The sequence below is a fragment of the Sciurus carolinensis genome, chromosome 1 (assembly GCF_902686445.1).
Source record: "Sciurus carolinensis chromosome 1, mSciCar1.2, whole genome shotgun sequence".
Taxonomy (NCBI): Eukaryota; Metazoa; Chordata; class Mammalia; order Rodentia; family Sciuridae; genus Sciurus; species Sciurus carolinensis.
The window spans coordinates 104845347-104872745 of NC_062213.1; the positions used below are offsets into that span (position 1 = coordinate 104845347).

General features: G+C 44.3%; 1 protein-coding gene across 1 annotated transcript in view; it reads right to left on the minus strand.

The window, feature by feature from the left end:
• Nucleotides 1–1552: 1552 nt before the first annotated feature.
• The window catches only part of Ptgfrn (prostaglandin F2 receptor inhibitor), a 69555-nt gene continuing 43708 nt past the window's right edge, over nt 1553–27399 (minus strand). Inside the window, exons 5-9 of the mRNA XM_047520145.1 lie at nt 20617–21042; nt 16166–16585; nt 8657–8764; nt 4755–5060; nt 1553–3299 (exon numbers count right to left, since the gene is read on the minus strand). Of these exons, the coding sequence (XP_047376101.1) occupies nt 3133–3299; nt 4755–5060; nt 8657–8764; nt 16166–16585; nt 20617–21042 (1427 nt within the window). The 3' untranslated portion in view covers nt 1553–3132. The remainder of the gene's footprint in view (nt 3300–4754; nt 5061–8656; nt 8765–16165; nt 16586–20616; nt 21043–27399) is intronic.

Sequence of the window (27399 nt, forward strand, 5' to 3'; positions counted from 1 at the left end):
AGAAAGTCAAGTCAACCTTGTTCTCCTAGTGATCTGCACGTGGATTTATCAACTGAGAATTTGGTCAAACAGCGGAGGAGAACTTACCCAAATCCCAGTTCCCTTCTTCCTCTGTTGTCATCGGTGAAGCTAAAAAAAAGTTTTCTGAAAGTAGCAAGTTGTGCAGTATTGCTTATTGTTCCTGCCAAAAAAGGCTCAGTCTTTGGCTCACAGATGTCAGTGACAAAATCATGGCTGCAGGCAGTCTGCAAAGCGGGAGGCAAGAGCCCCCAGGGAAACAGACAGAGGTCTGGGCAGGAGGGAGCCACGTGGCTAGGAGGGGGGACACACACACATAAATATATTTCTAAATTAAGATTTAATCCAGCTGGTGAGTCAGAGTTCCGTCGTCCCATGAAAAATTTGAAAAGTTGTTAGGAAGCCAGAGTTTGCATTTTTCTCCTTTTAAAAAAGTGAAACGTGTCTGTAAACATCATAAAGTAAACCATTTAAAAGTAATTTTGAGGCTTCTATCTGAACATAGCTCAGGCTCTTTGGGGGGATATTTTTGTGATTAGAAAAAAAAAAAAAAAGCCCAACCCTCTATAAAGTTCCTTTGTGTTAAGAAGTGCAATTTTGCCTGTCGAGGCCTGGCTGGGTCCCTCTTCACTCACACAGTGCTGCTGGCAGGAGCCCCTCCCGGAAGAGCACTTGGTGGCATGGGAGTCCTATTTGGTACCAGAGTATATCTCACACTTCGAAAAGGACACACATCCCAGGCAAGTTTATGTCCTTGGAAGGAACCAGGTCCTTGGTGCAGTGTTCTGGAATTTCTGGCCCCTTGCCCAGTCCCCAGGGGACTTGTGGTTTTACTGGCCCAATGGACATGGGTAGAGGGGGGACCTCAGTGCCTTAACTCAGCCTTGGACCGCGACATCAGTTTGAAAGGGAAAGGTCCATCCTGAGACCACATGTCCCTTTTACTACCACTAAGTGCCTGGTGTGACCGGTCCCTGGTTTTACACACACCTGGGGCCACCTGGTCTTGTCCAAAGTTATGTGTCCTATTCCTAGTACAGAGCCTGCGCTGACAGTGAACCTTCCTATGATAACTACAAGGGCTCAAGGGGCACTGGCTCTTCCTACTACAGCACCAGTTGATAGTTGTTTTCCCTCAGTTCCTGCTCGTATAATCAGCTGTGTCCCTCTTCCTCCACAACAGCACAGTTGGGAAATGACATGTAGAAAACACCCGAATCCAGTGCCATCAGGACCCTCCTCTTCCTCTAGTCTCTCCCGCTCAGGTGAGGCATACCTGCTGCCTGTCTTTCCACCACAGGGTCTAGGCCCGGGACATCTGTGCTGCAACCGTGACACAGCCTCGAGCGTCCACTACAGGAGCGATCCCTGTGGTGCACAGAACAAAAAGGGAAAACTGGGTAGAAATCTGCTTCCGGGGGCAACTTGGTGACAAGCACAGAACCAATCGAGAGCCACGGAGAGGGGAAGGGGAGCTGATGAGCTGGGAGAAGCTCAGTCACCCGGCCCACAGTGACAAAGAGCTGCACATGAATGGCCATCATTTTGTATTACTTTATTGCTCAAAACAAATGAATCTTTTTTTTCCCCTTGGGAAGACAGAGCAGTGTTAGATCCTTCAGAGCCAGGATAAAAGCACAGAGGATTGCAATTAGGACATGAGTCACCAGTGAGCCTCAGAAAACCCTACTGGAAGCTTCTGGAAGGCCAGTGCCATGCAGGGGGCCAGACACTTCAGGGAGCCAAGGCTCCAAAGGGTGCACTATGAATGAAGAAGTCAGGGACCCGGAAGATCTCTTTCTCTCAGCTGTCCTATTCCTGATAGAAGCAGTCAGGCAAAGCGACTGCTCTCAATCCTACTTTATAGGCTGTTCACATGACAGTAAATTGCTGGGTTTCCTCCGTGTTCCTAATAGGAAAGCAAACATACCACAAAGTATACCCTTTCTCACTGACCCCCTGCAGGGGATCTTAAAAAGTCTTGAAGGACTCTAAAGGTCATGGAAAATACGTTTCCTCTGGGCAATTTCAGATTCCTTGAAGTCAGCCGGTCTTCAAGCAGCAATTTGCCTTCACATGAAGGAGCCCAAGTGGGGTGTGAAGGACAGGGTATCTGTGGGTCCCTGTAAGCCCCCTGGTGGCCAATGCCTTTGCCTCTCAGGAAAGGCAGGAGCGGGGAATGGCGGGGCTTCCTCGGCCTAGCAAGGCCCTGGTGCCCTGGCCCTCCTGGCTCGGGCTATGTGAATCTAACTTCCTAGGATTCCTCGAGGCACAGAGGCCTTGCAACTATTGGAAAAAGCGTCTGTTCCTCTCCTTGTCCCCAACCTTCTCTTCCTCGCAGACTTCCTGACTGCCCTGGACAGAGGTGGCTGTGTATTTTTCTTCATATTCATTCTTAAGGCTAAGGTGGCAAGATAAGGTGCTTGGTGGAAAGCCAAATGCAGATTCCAGGGCTGCCATTTCAGCACGCTCACAGAAAGCAAATACAACAGAAAAGGAAGCGGGGCAGAGAAGAAAAAAAAACGCACCTGGGCTCAGTGAGAAGTTACATACTCTGAGTTTAGATTTCAAATGTAGTCTACACCCCTGAAAATAGGGGATGGGTTAGAGTAGGAAAAGCCACAGAGGAGCCCTGGGCACAGGCCTGTGTCATCTCTAGGCCGGGGTAGAGGGTCACAGCAGCTGTCCTCATGGGAGCCCCCACCGAGGACCCGGGCGCTCAGGTGGCGGGCACATTCTCGCCCAAGGTAAAGAACTCTGAATGCCATCACCCCTTCCTCACCGCAGCCCCTCGCCACGAAAGCGATCGACACACACAAGTCAGAGGATCGATAAGCCAGTAGGAGAAAAAAATTAGACGATGGTTAACCATTAAAAAACTGCAGCTGGGAAAACACACACTCGATTGTTATATATCAGAAAGTGCCGTGGGAAGAAGAGCCGTGTGCTGGTAGACATGTCCGCGCTCAGAACTTGACATGCACAAGAGAGCAAGAGCGCCAAGTCCCACCTGAGATTAGAGAGGACTGGTTTTAGTGTAACACACTTGGTTTTTAAAATCTCACTGTCCTCTTCTCACCCCCACTGTCCCTCTGTCACTCCCCGTCCGGCTGTCTAGTCCATCTCCATCGACATGAGCCGCCGGCGCTCCCGCCTCGTCTCCTGCACCTCCTTCTTACAGCACCAGTGGGAGCTGCAGTACCCGATGAGGCAGGACAGGAGCCCGATGACGGTGGACAGACCCACACCGATCAGCAGAGGGTACTTGAAGGCGTTCAGCACTGGGAGGAAAGATCAAAAGGGGAAGCCGTTAGTGCTGCAGGGGAGGCCCCTGGGGACCTCTGCCTCCCTCCCTGATCCACTGCACGGGCTCTCCCTCGGGGATCAGGTGTCATAAACCCAGCACCTAGCACAGCGCGCAACAGGAGCAGCTCGGCTACGTTAGCTGAAAAAATGTACATGTGTCTTCCCCCACCCAGTTCTGGGGGGTCGTGCAACAACAACAAAAAGATTCCATTCAATGCATCTGAATGTCAGCTGGCTTTTTAGGGTTTTGGCAGGAGATTGATTTTTAAAAGTCACTATAAGGGCACCGCACGTTCAGCAGCAGATGCATCCTAAAAAAACTGTGCATAAATCAATTCCATGCATCAAATAACTGAAGTGTACTAAAGGAGCTATTTTAAGTAACACTATAGTAAATTATCCAGCAAAGTGAATAATCACTCCCCTCCTTGTTTGGTAAATCTGGGTTTTCATGTGGAGTTTCTTCAAGCAAGGAATATCTAAGATGCAAATTGGCACAGATGACAGAAGTTTTATATATGCACAAGCATTGCTTAGATTCCACCCTAGAAGCCCCATCTTGGCTCCTCGCTAGGTACCTTGAGTGGATACTGCCACTGAACTAAGTGCCTTACTTTTAGCATGGTTTGGATTTCACAACAGCCCCATGAGAGAGAGACTACTATCCCATTGTACAAGAGAGGAAAAGGATCAGAAAGGCTGTTTTGGAAAAGCTGGAGTTCCCAGGCCACCTTCCCCAACAGACTAGGAAAACAAACTCTTGAGGCTTCTCCTGATCCATGAAAGCACTCGGACTTTAATTCTCTCCAAGGTGTTTTTCATATTGACATTGACTTTCTGAAGCTTTTTGCAGGGGAAACGTATTTCTTGGGAACAAAGGAACAACTGCCCTGGCATGCTCGGGGAACAGAAGTCTGTCTGTTGAGTAGGCTGACGCCAGGGTGGGTAAGCTGGGAATCACCCTCCTCCCTCTGCACTCTGTGAAGTCACTGTGTGCCTGTGACACCAGAGGGAGCCTCCCTTTTCCACGGAGGGCAAGTAGGGTGGCACGGGCACCTGATCCACAGCTTCACCTGGAGACTGGGACCCTCTTTCTCAACACTGGTCTCTGCCACTCCTTAGCAGAATCCACGCCAACCTCAGGGAATAGTAGTTTCCACAAAATTTATGGCAAAGCCTTGGAAATCTTTCCAGTGAGTCTTGAAAACCATTTCCTGCTGGCGCCACCAGCAAGGGACAGCCAAGTTAGGAACTGGCAAGGGCTGCTTGTGCTTTCAGGCTATAGGCCCAGGCCAGGCCTAGAGGGAAGCAGGCTGGACATGTTATGGCACATTCCTCAAACCCTGGAAGCCTGGCTTCTGTCAGCTGTGGCATGGCACAGAGAGAAGACATTCCCCAAACAGAGAGAAAGATCTGTGTGTCACTCTTACCATCCATCTTCACAGTTATAAAGATGGGCTTGGAGTGGATCTCTGCTTCTCTCTGCCAGGAACCTGTTGGTGACTTCACCCATGGAGTCACGGAACAATAGTAGTTGCCAAAGTCCTGGTCCTCAGAGCCATGTACTTGCAGCAAGAATTCCAACACGCTCACGCGCTCCAGGCTGAGGTCACTCTTCCAGTCCCTCCGGGCTGTGGTTACAATCCCCTTCCGATCCAAGGAGGACAGGAGGACAGGAGCCTTGTCCAAGCCAAAGGAGTGTACAGCAAACCAGGACACATCAAAGGCCATGTCATCTGTGGATTACCAAGCCAAAACCCTGGGGTCAGTGCAATGAGCAGAACTAATGCAAGTAGCCACCATATACATAACCCTTATTACAGGCCTGCTCTGCTCTACAAAAACTCACTGCTGCCCTGTGATAAAGGTACCATCGTATTTGCCCTCTATCCTGAGACCACCTTATTCAAGATCACACAGTGAGAGGGAGAAGCATGTGTTCAACCCAGGGAGTCCAGCTCCATGATCCAGTCTCTTACCCTTTCTGCTGCCACCACCCAGCCTAAGGAATCATGGGAAGACAAGTCAGGGCCAAAGCACTGGTATGCAGTGACATCACACAATGTCTCCCAAAGAAAGCAGGGTCCTTTGGTACTTCAGGCAGAAGAACACAAGAGTAGAAAGACACTGAAGTCATAAAGAACAAAATGTACACAAAATGAATTGCACAAAATTTAGAGTTGTAAACAGTTTAGATTTTATTGTTCACTGTGGTTTTTTTTCCCCCTTCCTCTTTGCAGAAGTGCTTAAGTTCAAAACAAGAGGAAAACGATGTCAAGCTGAGAAAATTGAACACAGTTTAACAGTCCCAGGGAGTAATGCTGCTGGATTGCAGAGTACTCTGAAAAATTAAGGCTCTAACAGCTTCAAATAAATTAATACGGGTATAAGGGAAAGAAGACTATGGCACAGTGGTAATTGTCATAGATGTGAAAACCAAGCACGTGATCTCTTCTCTTGACTGATATCAACTAATATTAGTTGGGTCAGTTCTGAGATCATCCAGCAGCCAAGTAAGGACCATAAGCCACAAACACCATTCCATCTCAAATCCACTTGACAAGACTTTTATGTAAATTTATAATAAGATAATTTTTGCTAAATGAAAAGTAACATTTGTTCATTTAGTAAAAGTATACTAATAACTTCAAAAAGCATAGTGTAAGGCAAATAAGTGATGTTCAGATGATTACACATTTAAAAAGATTGTAAATCAAACTAAAAGCAAGAATTTCTCCAGGATCATCCAAATAATAATTGCTTTTCGACTCCCTCTGAAAACATAATATCTCCTTTTCTCTCCCCAAGGAGCCACTGTGGTACTGGAGCATACGATTTTCTTGTTTCCGGAGCGTGAATTTGTGTCTATTCAATAAGACCAGCTCTGTAGGTGTACAGCAAGTACCACGAACTGCCTCCTACCTCACAGTGCACAGCAGGCCACCCGGTGAGGTTCATATACTCAGTGAAAACTTTAGCTCGAGGCTGCTGTCACCTACAGGTGCTGGCTGGGTGGTTACCAACGGCGAAAGGCACAACAGTGTTCACATTGCTTGTGCCAGACTCTAGCTCCTGACTCCCCACTGTGTTTTGCAGGGTGGGCTATGTGGGCTGGAATCTGGGCACCAGCACTCACTAGCCTTGTGATTTATAGAGATGCTGCTGGCGCCCTGAGCGCCTGCTGCTGTAGGTGTTAGATGCTGAGCACTTGTACCGGACAACAGCTGACCACTGCGGGGTTATAAAGGACCAGATCCCTGGGTTCAAGCTGGGCAATACACTGGTCACTCATGAGAGCCCCCATGGGCGTAGATTTGTTCTGAATTCACATCTCCACCTGCTTCCTTCCCTATTCTATCTGGATTGCTCTCTCCAGCAGTGTTCTCCGGAAAGTGCTCCCTCAATGAATCACTGCATGTTTGTTTTAGCTTTGCTTCTGGAGGACCTGAGCTGAGGTACCACTTCAGGAGGGCTGTGCTCTGCTGCTCCCACCCCACCTTGACACAGGAGTGCCTTGGTTCTTAGTCCACTTATGCAACCGTCCTTTCCCAAAGGGAATTCACTTGCGGCCCATAGGATGCTTGAAAAAATACTAAATTACAACGTGTGTTTAATTATTCAGAATCCTACACCCACACAGTCCAAGAGTGCAAAGTTCTGGAAAATTGTGACCTGCGAGATATCAGTTATGTATAGCTTTTGCAATTATACTGGAGGAAAAGATTTTTATATTAAGTCTACAATTGGTGACCCCACTAATTTACTGAAAAAGAACATTTAAAGAATTTTTTTGTGTATATTATGAGCTTTAAGGGTAAAATGGCTTCTCAGCACAGTAGAGACTGTTTACTTAAGGCCCAGTTTCCTCTTTCCTTACTCCCATGAAAAAAGCTAAGCAAATCCATAGATTTCCTTTTCTCACATTGCCCACAAACTTCTTTTTCCTATCTCTAAAGCTCATCCATATTCAGCTTTCCTAAGAGAGCCACTGTTGGCAACAATCAGTAAACTGCAGCCTTCAGGTCAAATTCAGTCCACACCTGTTTTGGTAAATAAAGTTCTGCTGGAACACAGCCATGCCCATTTGTTTACATTATTATCTACAGCCGCCTTCCTGCTATAGTGGTAGAGTTGAGGAGCTGCTGCGGAGACCATCTGGCCCACAGAGCCAAAAATACTTCCTATTGGGTCATTTACAGAAAATCCTGAACTAGTTGCCACCTGAACCTTCAACTGGAGGTCCTGCAGGAGCCAGACATCCACCTAGATGGTGGCAGACACCCAGGCCTCTGCTCTCAGATGCCAGAGGGGCCCAGTGCCCAGACCAGGGTGCTCACTTGGGCTTCACTACAGGTCACTCTTGGTTTGCATTAGCATGTCCCCTTCATACAGAAATTTCGAAAACCTGGTTCTTGTTTTCCCCCAGGACCACATCTCCAGCTGTTTCTACACATAAACGTGAGAACCCTGCAATTTGGCGTTCTCAAGGTGCCAATCTGCCCAAAGTCACGGCTTTGCATGTGATGGTGTGGAGAAAGACAATCAGTGTCCGGGGTCAAAGTGGGCAGAGGAGATAAGGGCAGGTCTTTGTGAGCTGGTTCTTCATGAAGTCTTTGGGAAAAGGCAGAGGTAGGTATAATCATGCTCAGCAACAGAGAGACCCTGCATTTAAGGTTCTTTCAGGCCCTAAGGATCCAGAAGCAAGAGTGAATCCAAGGATAAAGGGTGTGAAATGGATGAGTCCCACAACTCTTAAGAATCCTGTTGGTAATGCTAATATTTTCTGTAAAGAAAAGATTTACAAAGATTTCCTAAAAGTTCTATAACAGCACCATCTGGTCACTTACTACATTCCCTTACTCCTTTATATTTCTTCAAAACATTAATTGCTGTCTTCAGGCCTCTGTCCTTAACTAGGTTGCAAGTTCCAGAGGGGTAGACTTAGAACATTTTGTCTACTGCTCTATTCCCAGCATCTCCAGCAACACTTATGCATTGAAGGAGCTCAGTAATACATGAATAAATAAATGAATGAAAGACGCAGAGAAGGAATAGAACTCTGGGAGTATGTTTCGCACCAGTCTGAACCAAGTCTGGAGGGGACCCACTAACTGCCCTCATGACTCAGGTTCAGATATCTGAACGTGTTTTCAAATCATCCAACAGATACATGCATCCATTCAACCAAGCCAGTACCCAGCAGGCAGTGGGGATAAATAGTCAATCTAATCCCAAGCCCTCCATATCTGTGTAATACAGTGGGGACTGATATGAAAAATATCTTCAAAAGGCAACCTGGGAAAGGGGAAGGGGAAAGGTTGGTAGGATGTACCTGGATCCAGCACTGCTCCTTCGACAGTGATGATACAGAATAATTTGATCAAATCTCCCCGGATGACTGATGGTGTATCCGAATGCACAGAGGCATTAAATATGGGACCTGGAAGAAAATAAGGTCAGCCCTATTATTCTCTTTCATACTTTTTCAATTCCATTCTTGGTGGCATCTAAATGTGGTTCCCTTTCCTGGGAACTGGTCTGCCAACTCACAAGACAAGTGTTCTAAGAGTCTTTTTCCTCTGTATGAAGCAATGTGTGTAGCAGGCACATCCAAATGAACTCTGTCTCACGATGAAGCCAAAATACAACTCTTCCTAGAGAGCTGCTTTTGCTTCTGGCTTTGCCTTTCCTTTTTTTCTGATGAAATCTCATTTGAAGGTCATCCCCACCTCTCATCCTGATACAGCCTGGGTTGTTTCTGTTCACTGTGATTCACTCTAGGCCAGGGTGGCTTGGAGAGCAGAGGGACAGGATCAGAACCACAGATGCTTTTGGTCCCGATGTTATGAGAGACCTCATTGCACTGTGCTGGGTGCTGGGGACAGGGGTCCTGCTGTTAAAATGCTGAAATACAGTAAGAATTCAGATATGCCAACAATGATGTCTCTGTAAAGTGCTGAAGTGGGGCTCCAAGCTGCCAGGGGAAATCGAGGCAGCCTGGATAGTCCTTCAAAAGACTATCCAAGTCAGGGTGTACACGGGAACTCTTCTTTCTGCTCAGTTTTGCTGTGAACCCAATGTTGCTCTAAATAAAGCCCATTAAGAAACAAATAAACAAACATGAAGCCGTGGACGTGGGCAGGATTGTCTCACATACCTTCCTGAGAACACTGTAGGCGTGACCATTACTTTTAACCTATCTAAGAATCCCTTTTAGGTGAGAGCATTTCACAACTTTAAGCCAAACTGATCCTAACAAGTCAATGTTAAAACCTTATCATCACAACTCCTAAAATCCAGGAACAGGCAGATTTGAAAGAAGGTTCCAGAACATCAGTGCTAGGTGACTCCTCTTAGACTTCCCACAAAATAACGATAGATGGCCCTAGATGCAGATTCCAAATCTCATTAGAAGAACACAGGTGTTACTATTTTCTTGTTCAGATTACCAGAAAGGAAAAACTACCTGAAAATACATTAAAAAATATATATATCCCGAAGAAATGACCATGGAGAGAGAAAAAGAGAAAGAGAGAGTGCAAAAGGTCATACCATCTCATGAGGCAATTAATTGACATGTTATATTTTCATTTCAACTTGATAACTACTAAGACAAAATCTTTAGACTCTTTCCTAACACTAAGTATATAAATAGTTTGTGTTTTCTTGGGAGAAAGGTAAAGGATGGTTATACGGAACACTAGTGGGGTTTAGGAAACCCTGGATGGGAACCACTGAGTTCCCATTAGCCAGAGAGCAGTGGCGGGAGGGGCACATAACTCCAGAGGGACAGAGAATATGATGGCCCAGCAAAGCGGGAAAGGGATGAAAGCCAAGAGGACAAGGGCTTGGCTGCTTTCTGGACATCAACTGCTCAGTTACTCAGCTCTCAGTTCCTGCTCCTTCAGGTCCCGCCACCCTGGGCTTGCTCTGCCCATGCAGTGAGGAGGGACAGGACGGGGCTGACGCCTCTGAGCCAGCTCTGAGGTGATGACTGGGGTGCCTGATGCCACAGGTGGCCATTGCTGAGTTCAGGGTGGTTGTAGCCATGGTGAACAACGGGTATTACATTTTTCTCTCAGATAAGAATTTCACTGTAATAAATGGAACTATAATAAAGGGCTTTCTGAAAAGTATTTGGGCCCCTTTTAAGAGAACACAAAATGTCAAAAAAGCTAAAAAATACTCATAATGGATTTATGTTTCCATTTAATTTGAAGTAGCAAAAAAGACTTATCTAGTTTGGACAAATGTCACTTTTCCTTTATATTTCCAAAGAAAACCCCAAATGCCTTTTAGGTCACAAGTTACAGTTCTCGTTTCCCCTATTGGTGGCGGCTGTGGGAATCAAGAGGGGGTTTGTGCCACGGCTCACAATACAGACAAGGATGGCGAAGAAGGCCTTCATTGTGGTAAAGGAGGCACAGAAGTAGATTTCCTTCTAACGAAATAACAGCTCACTGTTAATATGGGTCATTATCCCAGGCTTAGAAATATTTTCATTATGGTCAATTTCTGTGGTAATGCTGTTTTTGTGAGGGGATTTGTCTGGTCAACTTCACAGATGACAGACTGGCACAGAGAATTTAAGTGAACAACCAGAGTCACTAGGGGTCCCTTGATTCCCAGTCTGCAGAGAGTACGGGAACCACTTAGCTTTTAAATACAGACACTCAGGCAAACCATATTCTAACCCCAGCCCTAGAAAAAGGCTATTAATGGCAGTGTTTTTGTGAAAGCAAAAATTGCAGACCATCTGCATGTCCATCAAAGGGGTCATGGGTAAGCAAATTCTACTATATATAATCATTAAAGTTAGTGTTTACCTAGAATTTATTGCATCAGGAAAAATGCTTATCTTATAACACTAAAGGGGTAAGAAAGCAGGTCATGAAATTATATACACAGCCTGATCTCAAAGTCATGAAAAAAACACAAACGGGAAAAATTCTAGGAAGACAAAGAATACAAATTAGTCTCTAGTAGCATGACAGGATTCTTTTTTCTATTCCTTTATTGTATTTTTAAATTTTCCATATTAAAGAGAAAAAAATTACTAATATTCTTTTAAAAGGTCAAAGTCTATAGCATCACCTTTAAATCTTACTTTTCCCCCTTGACACTTGAGTCAGGAAAAGCCATGACTTAGTAGGTCACCTTGAGAAACAGGTCTCAATAATAAGAGGCCAGGCCTCTGCCATCAGAGGCCAGGAAGGTGAACACTGGAAGCACTCTGTGTTGTGTGTAGGAAGGAGTACTGCTGATTTTTAGGAAGCAAAGGCTCCAGTTTCAGATCAATGTCTGCTGGGGGCTATTTAGGGCTACATTGTTGTGCTGGGTACTGAATTTGATGGCAGACTCTTCTAATTAAAATGTGAACTGGCCATGACAACTCCACAGATTAAAAAGAAAAACCTCAGGCAGTCTATTCAACCTGGAAGCACAGTGAATTTATCTGTTATATTTAGTTTTAAAAAATTGAGAAATAGATTCAATATCCATTCCTTACCCAGAAATACATACAAAAGATTTTATGTCTCCCCTCTTCTACAGAACAGTTTACAAGAAAGATCAAATAACAAATGTCAAACATGATGGAATTGACTCCTACAGATAGCAAAACATACACAAATAAAGGACAAAAACCACATGATCATCTCAACAGACACAGAAAAAGCATTTGATAACACCCAACACCCATTCCCTGATAAAAAGCACTCAACAAACTAGAATGGAAGAAACTTCCTCAACCTGATAATGGGTATCTAGGAAAAACCCAGATCTAGCCAGGCACGGTGGCACATGCCTATAATCCCAGCTGCTGGGGAGGCTGAGGGAGGAGGATCGCAAGTTCAAAGCCAGCCTCAGTAAAAGCGAGGCACTAAGCAACTCAGAGACCCTGACTCTAAATAAAATACAAAATAGGGCTGGGGATGTGGTTCAGTGGTTGAGTGCCCCTGAGTTCAATCCCCGGTTACCTGCCTGCCCCAACCAAAAAAAAAAAAAAAAAAAAAAAAAAAAAAAAATCCCAGCTCTAACATGATACTTAAAGTGAAAGGCCGAATGCTTCCCCCCTAGGATCAGGAATAAGACAAGAATGTCCACTTGTGCTATTTCCATTCAACATTGTACTGGAGGCTCTAGCCAAGGAAATCAGGCAAGAAAAGAAATAGAAGGTATTTGCCTCAGGAAGGAAGATGTAAAACTTTCTCTATTTACAGAAAACATGATCTCATATTTTAAAAATTGTAAAGAAAAAATTAATTGTAAGGAATCCATAAAAAAACTATTGGAACTAATTAAGTTCAACAAGGTTGCAGGATACAAGATCAATGTATAAAAATCAGTTGTGTTTCTTACAATTGCAATGTGCAAACTGAAAAGTAAATTAAGAAAGTGGTTCCATTTCCAACAGTAACAAAAAAGTTTACAAAATTAGAAAGAATTTAACAAAAGAACTTCGAAGCTTTGTACACTGACAACAAAATACCACCCAAAGAAATTAAAGAAGACACAACTAAATGAAAAGACATTTCACATTAATGAACTGGAAGGCAATATTATTAAATAGCAGTACTCTCCAACTTGTTCTACACAATCCATATTTTTATAGAAATTAACAGACTGATCCTAAAAGTCACATGGAAATGCAAAGGATTTAGAATAGCCAAAATGGTTTCTGAAAAAGAACAGTTGGAACATTCACATTTCTTGATTTCGAAACTAACTACAAAGCTATAATAACCAAATAATATGACACTGGTTTAAGGACAGAAATACAAGATCTCTGGAACAGAACTGAAAGTCTAGTAATACACACTTAGGTTTTTGATTAAATAATTTGTGATAAGGGAAAAAGCACAGATTTTCCAAGAAATGATACATGTGACATATGTATGACCCTTGAAATGATGCTCAGAGACATGGAGGTCACATATGATATTCCACTGTGTGAGATGTCCAGAATAGGCAAATCTATAGAGACAGAAAGGGGATTAGTGGTTGCTACAGGGTGTGACATGGGAAGAGGAAGGCAGGATGGGAGGGTGCTGGTTAGGTTCATGGTTTCTTTTGAGTGTCATGAAAACATTCTAAAATTGATAGTGGTGATGGCTGCACAACCCTGTGAACACATGAAGGGCCACTGAGTTATGCACTTTAAATGGGTAAATTGTACAGTATATGAACCCATTCCTTATACCATATACAAAAATGAACTCAAAACAGATTATAGCTGTAAGCGTAAGAGCTAAAATTTAAATACTCCTAGAAGGAAACATGCGTACATCTTCATGACCTCGAAACAGGCAACCGTTTCTCAGATAGGACACCAAAAATGTAAGCAACAAAAGGAAAAACATACGCTGGACTTCATCAACATTACACATTTGAGTTTTCCAAGGGACACCAATAAGAAAGTAAAAGACAACCCACACGGAATGGGAGACAGTATTTTCAAAAAATAATGTTTATGGCAGCATTATTCATAATAGCCAAAAAAAGTCAAAACAATCTAAATGTCCATCCATGAATGAATGAATAAAAAAATGTAGTATCCATACGATGGAGTATTCTTCAGTCACAAAAAGAAATGAAATACTGATACATGGGCTGACCTTGAAAATGGTATGCTTAAGTGAAAACGGCCAATCACAAAAGTCCACACACTTCTATGATTCGACTCAGAGGAAATGTTCACAAGAAGCAAATCTATAGAGACTGAAAGGAAATTAGAGGTTTCCAAGTGGAGGGGAGTGTGGCAGATGGGCAGACTACTAAGGAGAATGGGGTTTCCTTTTGGAGAAACCAAAGTGTTCTGGAATTAGAGAGGGTGATAGTTGCACAACTCTAAATATATTAAAAACTATTGGACAGTATTCTTTAAATGGGTGACTTTCACAGTATGTGAACTGCATCTTAATAAAGTGATTATTGTAAACAAACAAGCAAATACACGATAAAGAGAGGCTTGTGCCTTAACTGTTCCTTCCAAGTCTTAGGGCTTAAATCAATATTTATATTTTATTAATTTAAAGGTTAAGAGATGCTAGGTGATTATTTCTCTATAACTATAAAAGGTTAAAATAATACAAAATAATAAAGAAAACACTTTACGAGAGTGTAGTTTACCTGTAAAGTAAATGCAAATAATTTAATTCAACAAACATCTTGCATTTGTCATAGTGATTCACTTAAATGCCCGAATTTTTATGGGTGAACATGAATTAACACATCCAGAAATTTCTAACTGGAACCCAGAGCAGAGTTAATAAAAATGTTTAAACTCACAAATGATAATCCTTCACATTGATACTCTAAATAAAACTGGGGCTTTAAAACTTTTAAATCACCTCCCTGCGGAAACACACACACACAGATTTGTCAGAGGATCTTCATGAATTAGTTAGATGAGGAAGAAATCTCTCAACAAAAGCGGATCCTTCTATTATTGCATAACAATATTCCAATTACTAAAAATTAATTTAGAAGTGAAAATGTTCTTGTTTGAATTAACTTTCCCACAGATAAATACCCTTAACAATTGTTCTCAACAAATCAAGTGGACAGACATATTCACCCATACCACAGCAGCTCTGATGACTTGACTAACTGCAGGAAATCTTTTCTCCAATCCAAAAGCAAGGTGAAGAATAAGATGGAGAATCAACCCCTGTATGGAAACACTGTTCTGATTAGTTGGACTGAGAAAAGAAGTCACAGCCTTCATACCAAAAGGGCCTTAGGCACAGAAAGCCATGCAACTTGTTAACACTGGGGTCTCAGCTCTGGATCTTCCACTTTCAGCATGTCATTTAACATCCCTGGAGGCTCAGTCCCTTCTCTTTATACTCCACCAGGTTCCCGAAAGAATATCAAGTAGGGCTGGGGAGATAGCTCAGTCGGTAGAGTGCTTGCCTCTCAAGCACAAGGACCTGAGTTTGATCCCCAGCACCGCAAAAAAAAAAAAAAAAGGAATATCAAGTAGCTGTGGTTTTTTGTTGTTGTTGTTGTTGTTGTTGTTTTGTTTTTATTTTTTAATGAGAACAGAAATAGAAGCACACATTCACAAAAAATCTTGTATGTGAATATTCATAGAAGCATTGTTTATAATAGTCAGGAACTGGACACAGCCAAATGTCATTCATCAGGTGATGAAAGGATAAATAAAAGGTGGCATGTCCATACAATGCAATATTCAGTCATAAAAATGAAGTACTGAGCTGGGCACAATGGTGCACACCTGAGATCCCAGCGGCTTGGGAGGCTGAGGCAGGAGGATTGCAAATTTGAGGCCAGCCTCAGCAACTTAGTGAGGCCCTAAGCAACTTAGCAAGACCCTGTCTCAAAGCAAAAAAAAAAAAAAAAAAAAGGGCTGGGGATGTAGCTCAGTGGAAAAGTGCCCCTGGGTTCAATCCCCAGTACCAAAGAATAAGAGTAATGATACATGTGACAATGTGCATGACCCTTGAAAAGATGCTCAGAGACATGGAGGTCACATATGATATTCCACTGTGTGAGATGTCCAGAATAGACAAATCTATAGAGACAGAAAGGGGATTAGTGGTTGCTACAGGATGTGACATGGGAAGAGGAAGGCAGGATGGGAGGGTGCTGGTTAAGGGTCATGGTTTCTTTTGAGTGTCATGAAAACATTCTAAAATTGATCGTGGTGATGGCTGCACAACCCTGTGAACACATGAAGGGCCACTGAGTTATGCACTTTAAATGGGTAAATTGTACAGTATATGAATTCTATTTCAATAAAGCTGGCTAAAAAAAAGGACATTTGATCAAAACCATTTCCAGTTCAATCTATGACTCAACAGAATTCCCTGCTCACCTGAGGTTTGGAAGTCTATCTCAATAGGATTGGAGAGACTGGTGGCTGCTTCTCGCCATAGGCTGCCTCCAACAGGAGACCAGGCTGTCACCATGCAGCGGTACAGCCCTGCATCTGAGACCTGAGTTTGGTACATTCGATAGCGAAATTCATCCTCTTGCACTTTCTCTAACACAACTCCATCCACCCGCGATGCATCTGTCCAATTCTCCAGTTTCACTACAGAATCCTGGTCCAGGGAGATGATGTACTTGGTTTCGTTGGGACTGGAGAGGTCTCCAACAGGCTTCTCAGCCGTGATGAGTACAGAGTAGCGTGGAGACTTAATATTCTTGGACGACACTTTGCAAGTCATTTCAAACGTATTTCCTGCAGCAAAGAAAGGCTTTGGCTGCCTTGCCTTCACCACGAGCACAGAATCTGGAATGAAGCACCAGAAGAAGGTGATTTCCAACAGGATCAGTTAAAGTGGATATGCACCTAAAAGCAAAATGTCAAGAAAATGGGAATTTATTTGCAAATCGCCACACAAAGACACTTAAGAAAATCTGGAAACTCACAAAGATAATCATGTGTATCCATGAGCAGGCTGAAAACCAGCACAGGGGAAGCAGCAGTTAGAAATGATTGAATGGGTGCAAGTGTACAGGGTTAATGGACAGTGAGAATTTGGTTTGGAGGAACTTCAAGCCCTGACGATGTTTACCAAAAGAGAAAAGTTCGCTCTTAGTGAGCTGGGGAGGAGAACATGGGTGGATTAGAAACCCAGGCCAGGCTGCTGGCCACACCATTCCCCTTTCCTCCCCTGAGCATCTGCTGAGTACAGAGAAGTCCCCCTAGCTGAGCTAGCCTGTGTGGAGCAGCACAGCAGGGAGAAATGACTTCTCTCTGTTTATTCCTACGAAGGTAACATTATAGAACAGATAGATTACTAAATGACAGGAGCATAAGCACTTGTAGATCTAATCACTTCCACCTGGTTTACACCTTAATTTCAGAGGTGCTATTTTAACATTCTGAGCCAGTGTCTATGGCTATACTAATGTTAGGTTTAAGAGTGTTCTCTCTGCTTCTGTGTCAAAACAATAATCCCTACGCATATACACATTAGAATTCATCTATCATAATGGCACAGCGTCAGGCACTTGGAAGGAACTTAAATATTTGCTGAATGGGTGAATAGATGAATTAGACCCATTCTTTTTATCCTTTAACGCAATTATTAATCCTATTATTTGTCTGGTTCTTCGACTTTAGGTTGGGTTCTTTGGAACACTTGTTCCTCTGTTAAGAGAGCAGAACCTAAACGCTACATTGTCTCTCCAGAGTCTCTGATTTCTGAGGTTCTGCCGAGTGGAGCCATCGCACTCTTGACTGTCCTGTCTGTTTGATCATTCAGTAAACAAGCACTTATTGAGACACTTCCATATTCCAGGCACTGGGAAGACAACAGTGCCTAGAACATAAATTCTTCCCTCTGTGCTGGAGGAAGGAGACAAACAAAACAAATAAGTAGAATATATGGTCTATTTAGATGGTGATAATTTAAGGACAAAAAACAGACACAGAAGAGAAAAGGGTAGTTTTGCATATGGGGGTGCATGTGTCACAATTATACAGCAGCCAGCACATTCACAGAAAAGGCAACATTTGAGTAAGGACCTGAGGAGGTGAGGCAATGAGCCTCGTATCCACCTGAGGAAAAGCTTTCTAGGCAGAGGAAGAGCAAGTGGGAAGCTAGGAGGCGGGGGGCCTGGCTGGCACTGTGAGGAGCCATAGGAGGGCAGAGTGGCTGGCGTGCAGTGGGCTGGGGAGCTGCGTGAAGCCAATGGAGATGGCATTGGTTGGCACATGGCACCGAAGACCAGTGAAAGGATTCTGGGTTTTACTCTGGGATCGGAAGCCTTTGATGGTTTAGAGCTGGAAAGTTTCATGATCTGACTTGCATTTTAAGGGCGTGGTTAAGGGCAGAGGGTGGAGACCAGTTAGGGAGCTGGTGATGAAACACAGAAAGAGAAGATGGCTCCTGGGTGTAAGTGGAGCAGAATAGTGGTTAGATCCTAAGTCAATTTTGAGAATGAAGAGTTGGGGTTTGGGGGGTACAGTCAGTAGTACAGCACTTACCCAGCATGCACAATGCCCTTAGTTCAATCCCCAGCAGTCCCCCCCCCCCCCAAAAAAGAGCAAGGAGTGAAGGATGAAGGTTTTGGATGGAACAATTAGAATAATGGTGCCAGCTAGCTCTAATAGTTTAGAGAAGGTTGAGAGAAAAGAATTGGCTGATACCAGAGCACCATTCTGAACACAGGTTTGAGATATCCATTAGACAACTAGAGGTGTAAAGAAGGCAACATAATATTGAATCGGGAGTTCTGGAAAGAGCTCTGGGTAGAAGTGTAAAATTGGAAGTCACTGGTGTCTATTAGAATTCATGAGATGAGAAGCGACTATCAAGGGAGCACATTAAATAGAAGTCTGAGGACTACATCCTGAAGTCGTATAATGTTCGGAGATTGGAAAAATGAACAGTAGCCAACAAAGAAGGCTGAGGAAGCATTTAGGAAGGTTGAAGGAGTGATCACTTGTGTTAAATCCTGCCAACTTTAGCAGTGTAACTGACAGGTGGATTGTGCAATATGTGGATCCCTGGTAATCTTATATGTGCAATAAAGGGAAAAGTCTGATTAGAATAGATACCAAAGAGAATGGAAGGAGAGAAGCTGGAAACATCTAAAACAGAAACATTGGATGCTGTGGCTATAGAAGGAAAGAGAGTAATAGGTGGGCAAGGGTTATAGGGAACAGAAAGATGGAGGGAGAAGAGGGATCAGGACTAGCTTAGCTCCCTGCTCACCTTGAAGGAGATCTGACAGCATGTTAATAGGAGAGCTCCAGAGGAGAAAGAAATATTAAAAGTCATAGGAGAGTATAAGGCTGAATATCATGAGCTCAGCTGCTGAGGTAGAGTGTGGGGGATTTTCTTGATTTAAAAAACATTTTTTGCTTTAGAGAAAGAAGAAGCAAAACCAACAGCTAATAGAGAGGTAGAGAAGGAAGTTTTCAGAGAGAGAGGTGGAATGCAATAATCATTTGGGAGAGTGGGGAAGTAAACAGATTAAGGAAATGCAGAATGATTCCCAGGCAGTGTTGAGGACCCACTTGACATAAGTGATCACAGATTTAAAGTCAGACCAGTCAACATTGTTTGAATGTTTTTCTCTACTCACATTTAACTCTGCAGACATAGGTGGACAAGCAGCAGAGTGTTGGCCTTGAACTGGGTTACGGTTTAGTCAGAGGATAAGGCAGACCCAGAGAGGGGAAACAGAGTTAAGGCTGTACACAAGGGAGTGATATGACTGACTGAGACTTTAGGCCAGTAAGTGGTCATGTGACTTATCCCCACCTGCTGCCGCAGACACATCTAAGAATGAAAGAGGGGGCTAAAGTAACCACACCAGCACAATAGGCGTACTCTGGACTACCCTAAGTAAATGGTCATCCTAGCTACGAGGGAAGTGAAGACATAGGAGGAGTGAAGGACAAGAGAAGGTGTAGGATCAGATCATTGGTCCCAGTAGGTTGAAGGGCTGTTTTTGGAGTACCAGCAGGAATGATCTAGGAATAAGAGAAGACATGTTTAGAGAACAGGATGCTTGAGATTGAGATGATGGAAGGGTTTCAGTTATCAGAGACAAGCCAGCCTAATGGGCATACAGGGAGGGAAGGACCAAAACAGGACAGGAGACATGTCTTTAGAGAGGCAAATGAGGGGCTAAGAACGAAATCCACATTAGAACCCACATTAGGCTTCTCAACCTTGCCACACACAAAAAGCAAATTCCAGCATCTAGACTGCATTCATCTCTCACCAATCAAAGCAGGGTTTCTGGTGGGGCCCATGCTCAGTATTTTCTTTAAAGCCACAAGGGTGATTGCAGTGAAGTTCTCCTGATAGGAGCAGTAATAGGGCATCTGTGAAACTGAAGTTAGCATTTCCAACAAAAGAACAGAAAACCTTGCCATGAGAGACAAGACCAGATATTCTAAGGGCTGAGAGAAAATAGTCTGGAAGCTACAGGGAGGAGTGAGGAGGGTGCCTACCTGCCCCACCTCTAGGTTCAGGGATCTGAGGAGTGTGGAAAGAAATGCCACCTTAGGAGGGCTCCGGAGGGAACAGTGTCCTCAGAGAGTGAGCTGGGAATGCTAAATGAAAGAAGGGGAAGGGAACACTCAGCCTGAGGATCAGATTTTGCTAAATAAAGTTGCAGAGGGCCCTCTTTGGGGCAGCAGTGAGTTCAAAGAGGTTGCAGAGGATCACATGGTGATTATGGATCCCCAGTGGACAAGCACAGAGTCCTAGTATATATAACCTGGGTGACTGCATCTGAAAATGCACTACTTAAACAGAAACGAAACAAAAATGAATGATAAACAGAATAAAGCTCTACCTTCTGATGCCCAAAATATATTGACAGGTTTGGAGAAGATGTCCTTGCTCTTCACCCAGCTGTTATTCCGCTGTTTGGTCCAGGCAGACACAACACAGTAATAATTGCCTCTGTCTTCCTCTGTAGTCCTTTGGATTCGGAAATTGAACGTGTCTGTGTGCTCCTTAGAAAAAATGAACTCTCCGTCTTGGGCCCGCTGCCTGCTTCTCTCTCCATATCGCAGCGTCCAGTCCCCATCCATGACGGCAAGCAGCTCACTGGTCACCACGTCATCACTGCGCCGATTCATTCTGTAGTACCACGACACCGTAAAACGAACGCTCGCCTCCGCGCTCTTCACGTCCACGACCCGGCATTCCAGTTCCGTGGGCTCATCTGAAAACCCGGGGACCTTTGAAGCATTCAGATATACCTGATACTCTGGTTCTGAATAGGAGAGAGGCCAGGGGAGGGAAAAATTAGGGCAACATACCAAGTATTAGCAAAAGGAATGAGACAAGTACTCAGAATAAGAAAATTAAATTGTGTCTCCTACTGGCTATGGGGATAGAAACTGGTCTGGGCATTGGATGAGTAGGTGCCTGTGTGAGTATTTCTACAAAATTTGCAAAACACTTCTTCCTATATCCCCCCAAGAAAACTCCCAAGACCAAGAAGTCAAAGTCCTTTCCATAGGACCAGGGTCAGCTGCCAGTTTCTCCAGGAGGTTAAAATCTCAAGGATCTCATAAGAAGCCCAGTGACCACACTCGACCAAGACTGTCTGGGGAATGCTGGGCAAGCCCACAGCCCTCCAAAGTCCCCCCTGGAGCAGTACTGACAAACTGTCCCAGACAAGTTCCAGAATCCGAGGCCCACCACGGTCAGGCCCTGCCATCCTCAGCCAGGGCCCGAATGCAAGGCGCTCAGGTCGCCATCCTCTGCACATTCCCGTCCTCCCTCTACCACTCCTCTGACAATTCTGCTGACTCTGTATTTAGTCAGTAGACACCCCCATCCTCAAGCTCCCCACAGGATGTTCTTTCCCCTGTCACAAGTAACTTGCCCTACAAGTCTGCCAACCCTGAAACCTTCTGACTGTGAACCGGCTCACTAGTGACCAACAGCTTCTCTGCTTGACCCAGATTCCAACAGAGGGTGGAAGGAAAGCTAGTGCTCCTAGCATGTCCCCCGACTCTGCCACAGGCCTGCTGTTTTTCACTTGTATAAAAAGAACTTCTCCTTCCTCTGATGTTCCATTTCCTCAATGCATCCATTTCGGCACCTCCACACTTCTGTCCTCATTGGCCCCAAGCCTCCTCCTCGCTTGCTCAGGACCTGGTACTGGAACCCCTTTGTAGCCTCTTTTCTTCCCCATCCTCCTTCCATGTTATCCCTGATCACCAAGGTTCTCACACCACTATGGTGCCCTGTTTTGGATGTCTGCAAACTTCCACTCACTCTTCACTGTCACCCAGGTCCCAAGGCTGCAGGGGTGACAATTTCTCTATGATCCTATATGTATACTGGCATACCAGTTATCCACACCATGATTCCTCTTCACTTCTGAGTCTCATTCTCAAGCTCTAAAAACAGCCTTGTATACAGTAGGCACTCAATATATGTTTGCTGCCGTAATGCTAAGTTTTCTTTAAAAAAAATATTTATTCTGCAGAACCATGCCCTCTAAGAGAAAGACCATTCTGCTGGAGCAGAACTTCCCATTTGCCAACCCTGCCTTTGCCCGCCTTCATCAGTTCAGTTTTATTTAACATTGCTTTTATTTATGACTCATGCAGATTATAAACTGCTGAGGTCAAGGAACTGTTCTTCTGTGATTTACACTTCTAATGAAATTTATAACATCATGACTTCTCCAAGAATGATTCACTGGGCCAGGAAATGGAAAGAACTCAAAATCCTAATTCCTTCAAATGTCATCTTTGCAAGCATTTAATTGCAAGTGAGGATGGATGCGGCTGTAGAAAGTTAAACCAACAGGGTCCTTGGCCCCTGCCCGGCAAGGGAACACATCCTACTGTGAGGCGGTGTCTGTGGAGAAATACCACAGGTTGCAGGAGGTCAGCGCTGCAGAGGCCCTGAGCAGCCACCTGCCTCCTCCCTTCATAGGCGAGAGTGCTGTCTGTGGTCACCTTGCTGGGGTGTGTCCTGGTTCCCGGGAGGGGGACACATGGCAGCCTCCCTAGCAATGACTGACCATGTATGCACCAGCACATGCAAGGACGAGGAATGTTTGATCTCCCCCAATCCTCCGCCCATTTCAAGGCCTCAGACCTTTGCTCATGTTGAGTTCCGGATACAGACCCAATGCAGACCAGGTCAACCCAGTTCATCTACTGTGAAAAGGGCTGATTCAAACTGCTGTGCATACAGAAAGACTGCACCCTCTCAGGCGTGTCAAGGTGGACCTGGGACCCTGCCATATCAACTATCTGCAAATGACAGACTGCAGCTACTGCTTAGGGAACCTCAAATGGTCCATTTCAAGTACCACAAGGAAGACCCTCATGGATGTCACCTGACTACACTAAGGCAGTACAGAGCAGTGGTGAGGGTTAGGGTCTGGAGGCAGACTGTTCAAATCCTAGCTCTGCCACTGAAGTGGAGTGTCGCCTTGGGCAGATTACTTAACTTCTCTGGTCCTTCACCTGTGCAAATGGGAATAACAACAATAATAATACCTCATAATCTTAATCTGAGGATTAAGAGTTGAAATAGTCATAAAATTGCTTAGACTGATGCCTGGTGTGTGTGTGGAAGGTATAGGTATGTCCACACAGATACATGTCCATACACGTACATATGCATACACACATAGGTATTTGTGAACTGTTAGGCATGATTTCCATTCCATATCTGAGAAGATGAAACTTTTAAAAAGTTAACTTGCCCACCTAGCTCAAAGAGGGTAGATCTGGACCCAGCACTATACCCTTCCTACCACATTCCAAGAAAACCCTCATCTCTCAATGAACCAAACTTACTATCTTCCAACTGTGTTTTCTAAGTTCCACTAACTGACACCGTGATTTTGAGGAATACTAAATGCCGTGCCAGCAAGGGCACTGATAAATCACCGCCACGGGGAATGTGGCCCAGAAGACAGCTTCCCACGGACTTCTTGCCTCAGCCTCAGTGATCCATGAGCTTAAAATGCCAAGATGCCACCTGGAGGCTTCTCTTCTGTCCCCTAGTAGATAATGCACTCTTTAATAATAAGCCCTTCCATTTTTCATGGTGGGTTTCCAGCCCTGGGCATATTCTTCCAAAGTGACACCTTTTTGAAGGCTGCTAAAATTATGATGAAAGACAGCAGATGTTCACTGAGGCACTATTCACAAGGGCCAAGGTGTGGAATCACCCTAAGGGTCCATCACTCACTAGAGGAGTAGATAAAGAAAATGCTGCATACCTACACACATCAGAATACTATTCAGTCATAAAAAAGTAGGAAATTCTGTTGTGTGCAACAACATGGACAAATCTGGAAGACACCACATTAAGTGGTGTAAGCCAGGCACAGACAGACAAGTGCTGCATGATCTCACTTTATGCGGAACCTAAAAAAAGTCAAATTCATAGACGCAAAGAATAAAACTGTGGTAACCAGAGGCTGGCGTCAGGAGGGGTGATGTTGGTCAAAGGACACAAAATTTCTTTTAAATAAGGAGAATTATCCAGGAGATGGATTGTATAACATGTTAACTACAGTTAACACTGTACTGTATGTAGGAACTTGAAAATCGCTAAGGGAATAGATCTTAAATATTTTCACCACAAAAAAGGTATGTCAGGTAATAGATATGTTAATTAGCTTAACTTAGTCATTCTACAACAGAAATGTATATTAAAACAACCATTTGTATACCATAAACATAAACAACTTCAGTTTGTCAATTTATAGAAGGATGGTAGAGAAGCAGTGACATGATTGAGCTGTTAATGGTCAGAATAGGAACATGTGGACAAGCTCCACCAGGTCTGTTCTCTCCTCCTCCTCCATCCCCTATTCCCCAAAGCTCGCTCACCCAGGTATTAGAACCCAGTTGGCCCCTGGCTCTGGCCCCAGTTCTTCAAACACTGGCACAGAGCTCAGAGCTCAGTTCCAGGCATTCTGAGGGCTATCACAAGTGTAGCACATCCACAACCTAAACTGCCTCCCTCCTCATCCTCCTCTGTCCATACACAAACACACAGTGAAAGCCTTACTCCAAACATAGCCAGCTCCTGCCTCCAACCTTCCAATGACTGTTCCCACTACTACATTCCTCTCATTCATTCTTCAGCTCCCTCTAGCTTGAAATATGTGCCATCTCCAACATGAAAGACATGTCTCCCTCTTCCCTTCCACTCTCTGCTTTGAGGGTTCCTAAGTCTTACACATTCTGCCTCCTTGGTGCCTCTTCCATTTCTCCCATTCCCAGGCCTGATGCATGGCAGCAAGCACCAAGTTCTTAATAGAAGCAAAAGCCTCACTATGGATACCCTGATCCAGGTCTTCGCTGCCTCCAGTCCAGACTATTAATAGCCTCCAGGCTGACTTGCTTGCCAGATCCCTCCAGGGCTTTTCCTCTCACCCATACGGTCGAGAACTCTGTCCTGGCCTGGCACTCAAAGCCCTTCACCATGTGAACCCTTGAACCCAAACCCACAGCATACAGCCTTCACAACTCCAGTCTGACAGCACCTCCTACTGTTCCCAGATCAGTCTGATGCTTCCAGTTTCTCTGCTTTCCCTCCCACTGTTGCCTCTGCCTCGGTACCTGGAACACCTGCTCAGTAAGTTGTTGAAGAAATGACTGAATGGATTCTCCCATTCAACTCCATCTTCTGCCCTGAAATGGACCTGTTTAAATCCTACAAACCCAAGTAAAGAAAATGAGAGCACAGGGGAGCATCAGAATGTGTGCATCTGCTTAGAGCAACCTCATCTTGGCAACACAGAAAAATCTCCTCATTGACTTCAATGGCTGGTCTCCTCACTCTCCTCCCCAAAGGTCTTAGCTTTAACGCAAAGGTACCAGGCTTGCAGGTAACTTTAGGCCAACACTGCTACAGAACGTAGGACTCTACCCACCATGTCAGACTGGTAGCAGTATGGGTGGCTTCTTATTTCTTTTATTGTTTTGGTGCATGTGTAGAAACTGTTCTTTTAGGCCGTTTTACAGTTTTAAAATCAGCTTGCCAAGACTGTGCCTTTCCCAAGGCCCCTAAAGCACAAGCCTCTCTGTGCAGCCCCTCCTCCCTAACAGGGTGCCTCCTTTGAACTAGCTTAGCACATCACACCTCTACTTCTTATTCAGCAAGTGTTCACACAGATCCTGCCACCTGCCAGGCTCCCTGCTCTCCAAGGATTTTACTTCAACACTACCTTGAACTTCAGTCATTTGTATGGGCGTCTCATGAACCTTCTGTAGGACTCTTCCCAGGGACAACCCACGTTATTCATCTGCACGTGCTATGTGTGCTGTGCCTTGTACATCAAAGGTATTAACATACTTGCTGAATTGAACTAATTTTAATATTTTGCATAAAAATGCTCATTCTGGGCACAAGCATTTCACCACTGATTACTGCCACATTCTGCTTTATTTCATCAAGAAATCAGCACAGAACGCAATGGTGGTTATGTTTAAAAAATGCTTATCAGTTAAGATGCATACGGAGGTATTTAACAGTAAAATGATATGATGTCTGGGATATGTTTTCTGCTCTTTCAGATTAAAAAAAATTAGTGTGTGAGTGTGTGTGTGTGTGTGTGTGTGTGTGTGTGTGTGTGTGTGTGTATCCATGGGAGGGAAGACAGATGAAATAAGATTAGCAAAATATTGATAGCTTTTCAAGCTGGTGGTTATTACTCCCAGTGTGAATATTTATAAATTTCTGTTTTTAAAAGTTAAAAACAAACAACAATCCACACAGTCAGACCTTTTGAAGAATACTGAGGCCAATCCAAGAGTGATGTCACCAGCATCCCAAGATGGGAATCTGTTTGCTTATCTGGGTACCAGGATGGTGTGTGCCCATATACACACCATCCCTGAAGCTACAGATTCCATGGTGATCCTGCCCAGAAGACTTATAAAAAAATGCTGGTTAGGGCTGAAGATGTAGAGTGGTGGCAGAGTGCTTGCCCAGCATGTGCAAGCTCCTAGGTTTGATGCCCAACATGGGGAAAAGTAAAGTCGGTGGGGGGTGGGAGTGGGGGCAGTCATTAAACTCCTTTGTTATGACTTTCAAAAGAATGAAAAGCTTTCAGAATCATTGATTAATCTGTAAATCAAATATTCAGTGCCTACTGTGTGCAGGAATATGACCTAAAGTTTTTAACATAGATTTCCTCTCTTTACTCTCACGTTTCTATAAGGAAAGTTTCTGTCATTTGCCCCACTTTACAACAATACTGTTAACATCTGGCATCGTCAAGGGCTTTCTATGTGCCAGCCACCATGTTTTATGCTTTCGTTGCATTTTCACTTAATCTTTATAATAATCATGTTTCCTATGACAATTATTTTCATATATGCTTTCAAATGAAAAACAAAACAAGCAAAGATGAAGCTTGGAACAGCTAAGACAGTGTGTGAGAGCAGAATTACAAGAGGCTTTGGCTGCATGGCCTGGCTCCCACGACCACATGCCCAAGTTCATTCCATACCTGGGTGAGGTTATCAATGCTTCCTCAAAGCCTGCTACCTCCCAGAAGGCAGGAGTGTAGTATCAGTGGAGTTCTACTCCTGTGTGCCATGGGGCCATGTTCCAATACCCACTCTGACACTGTTAT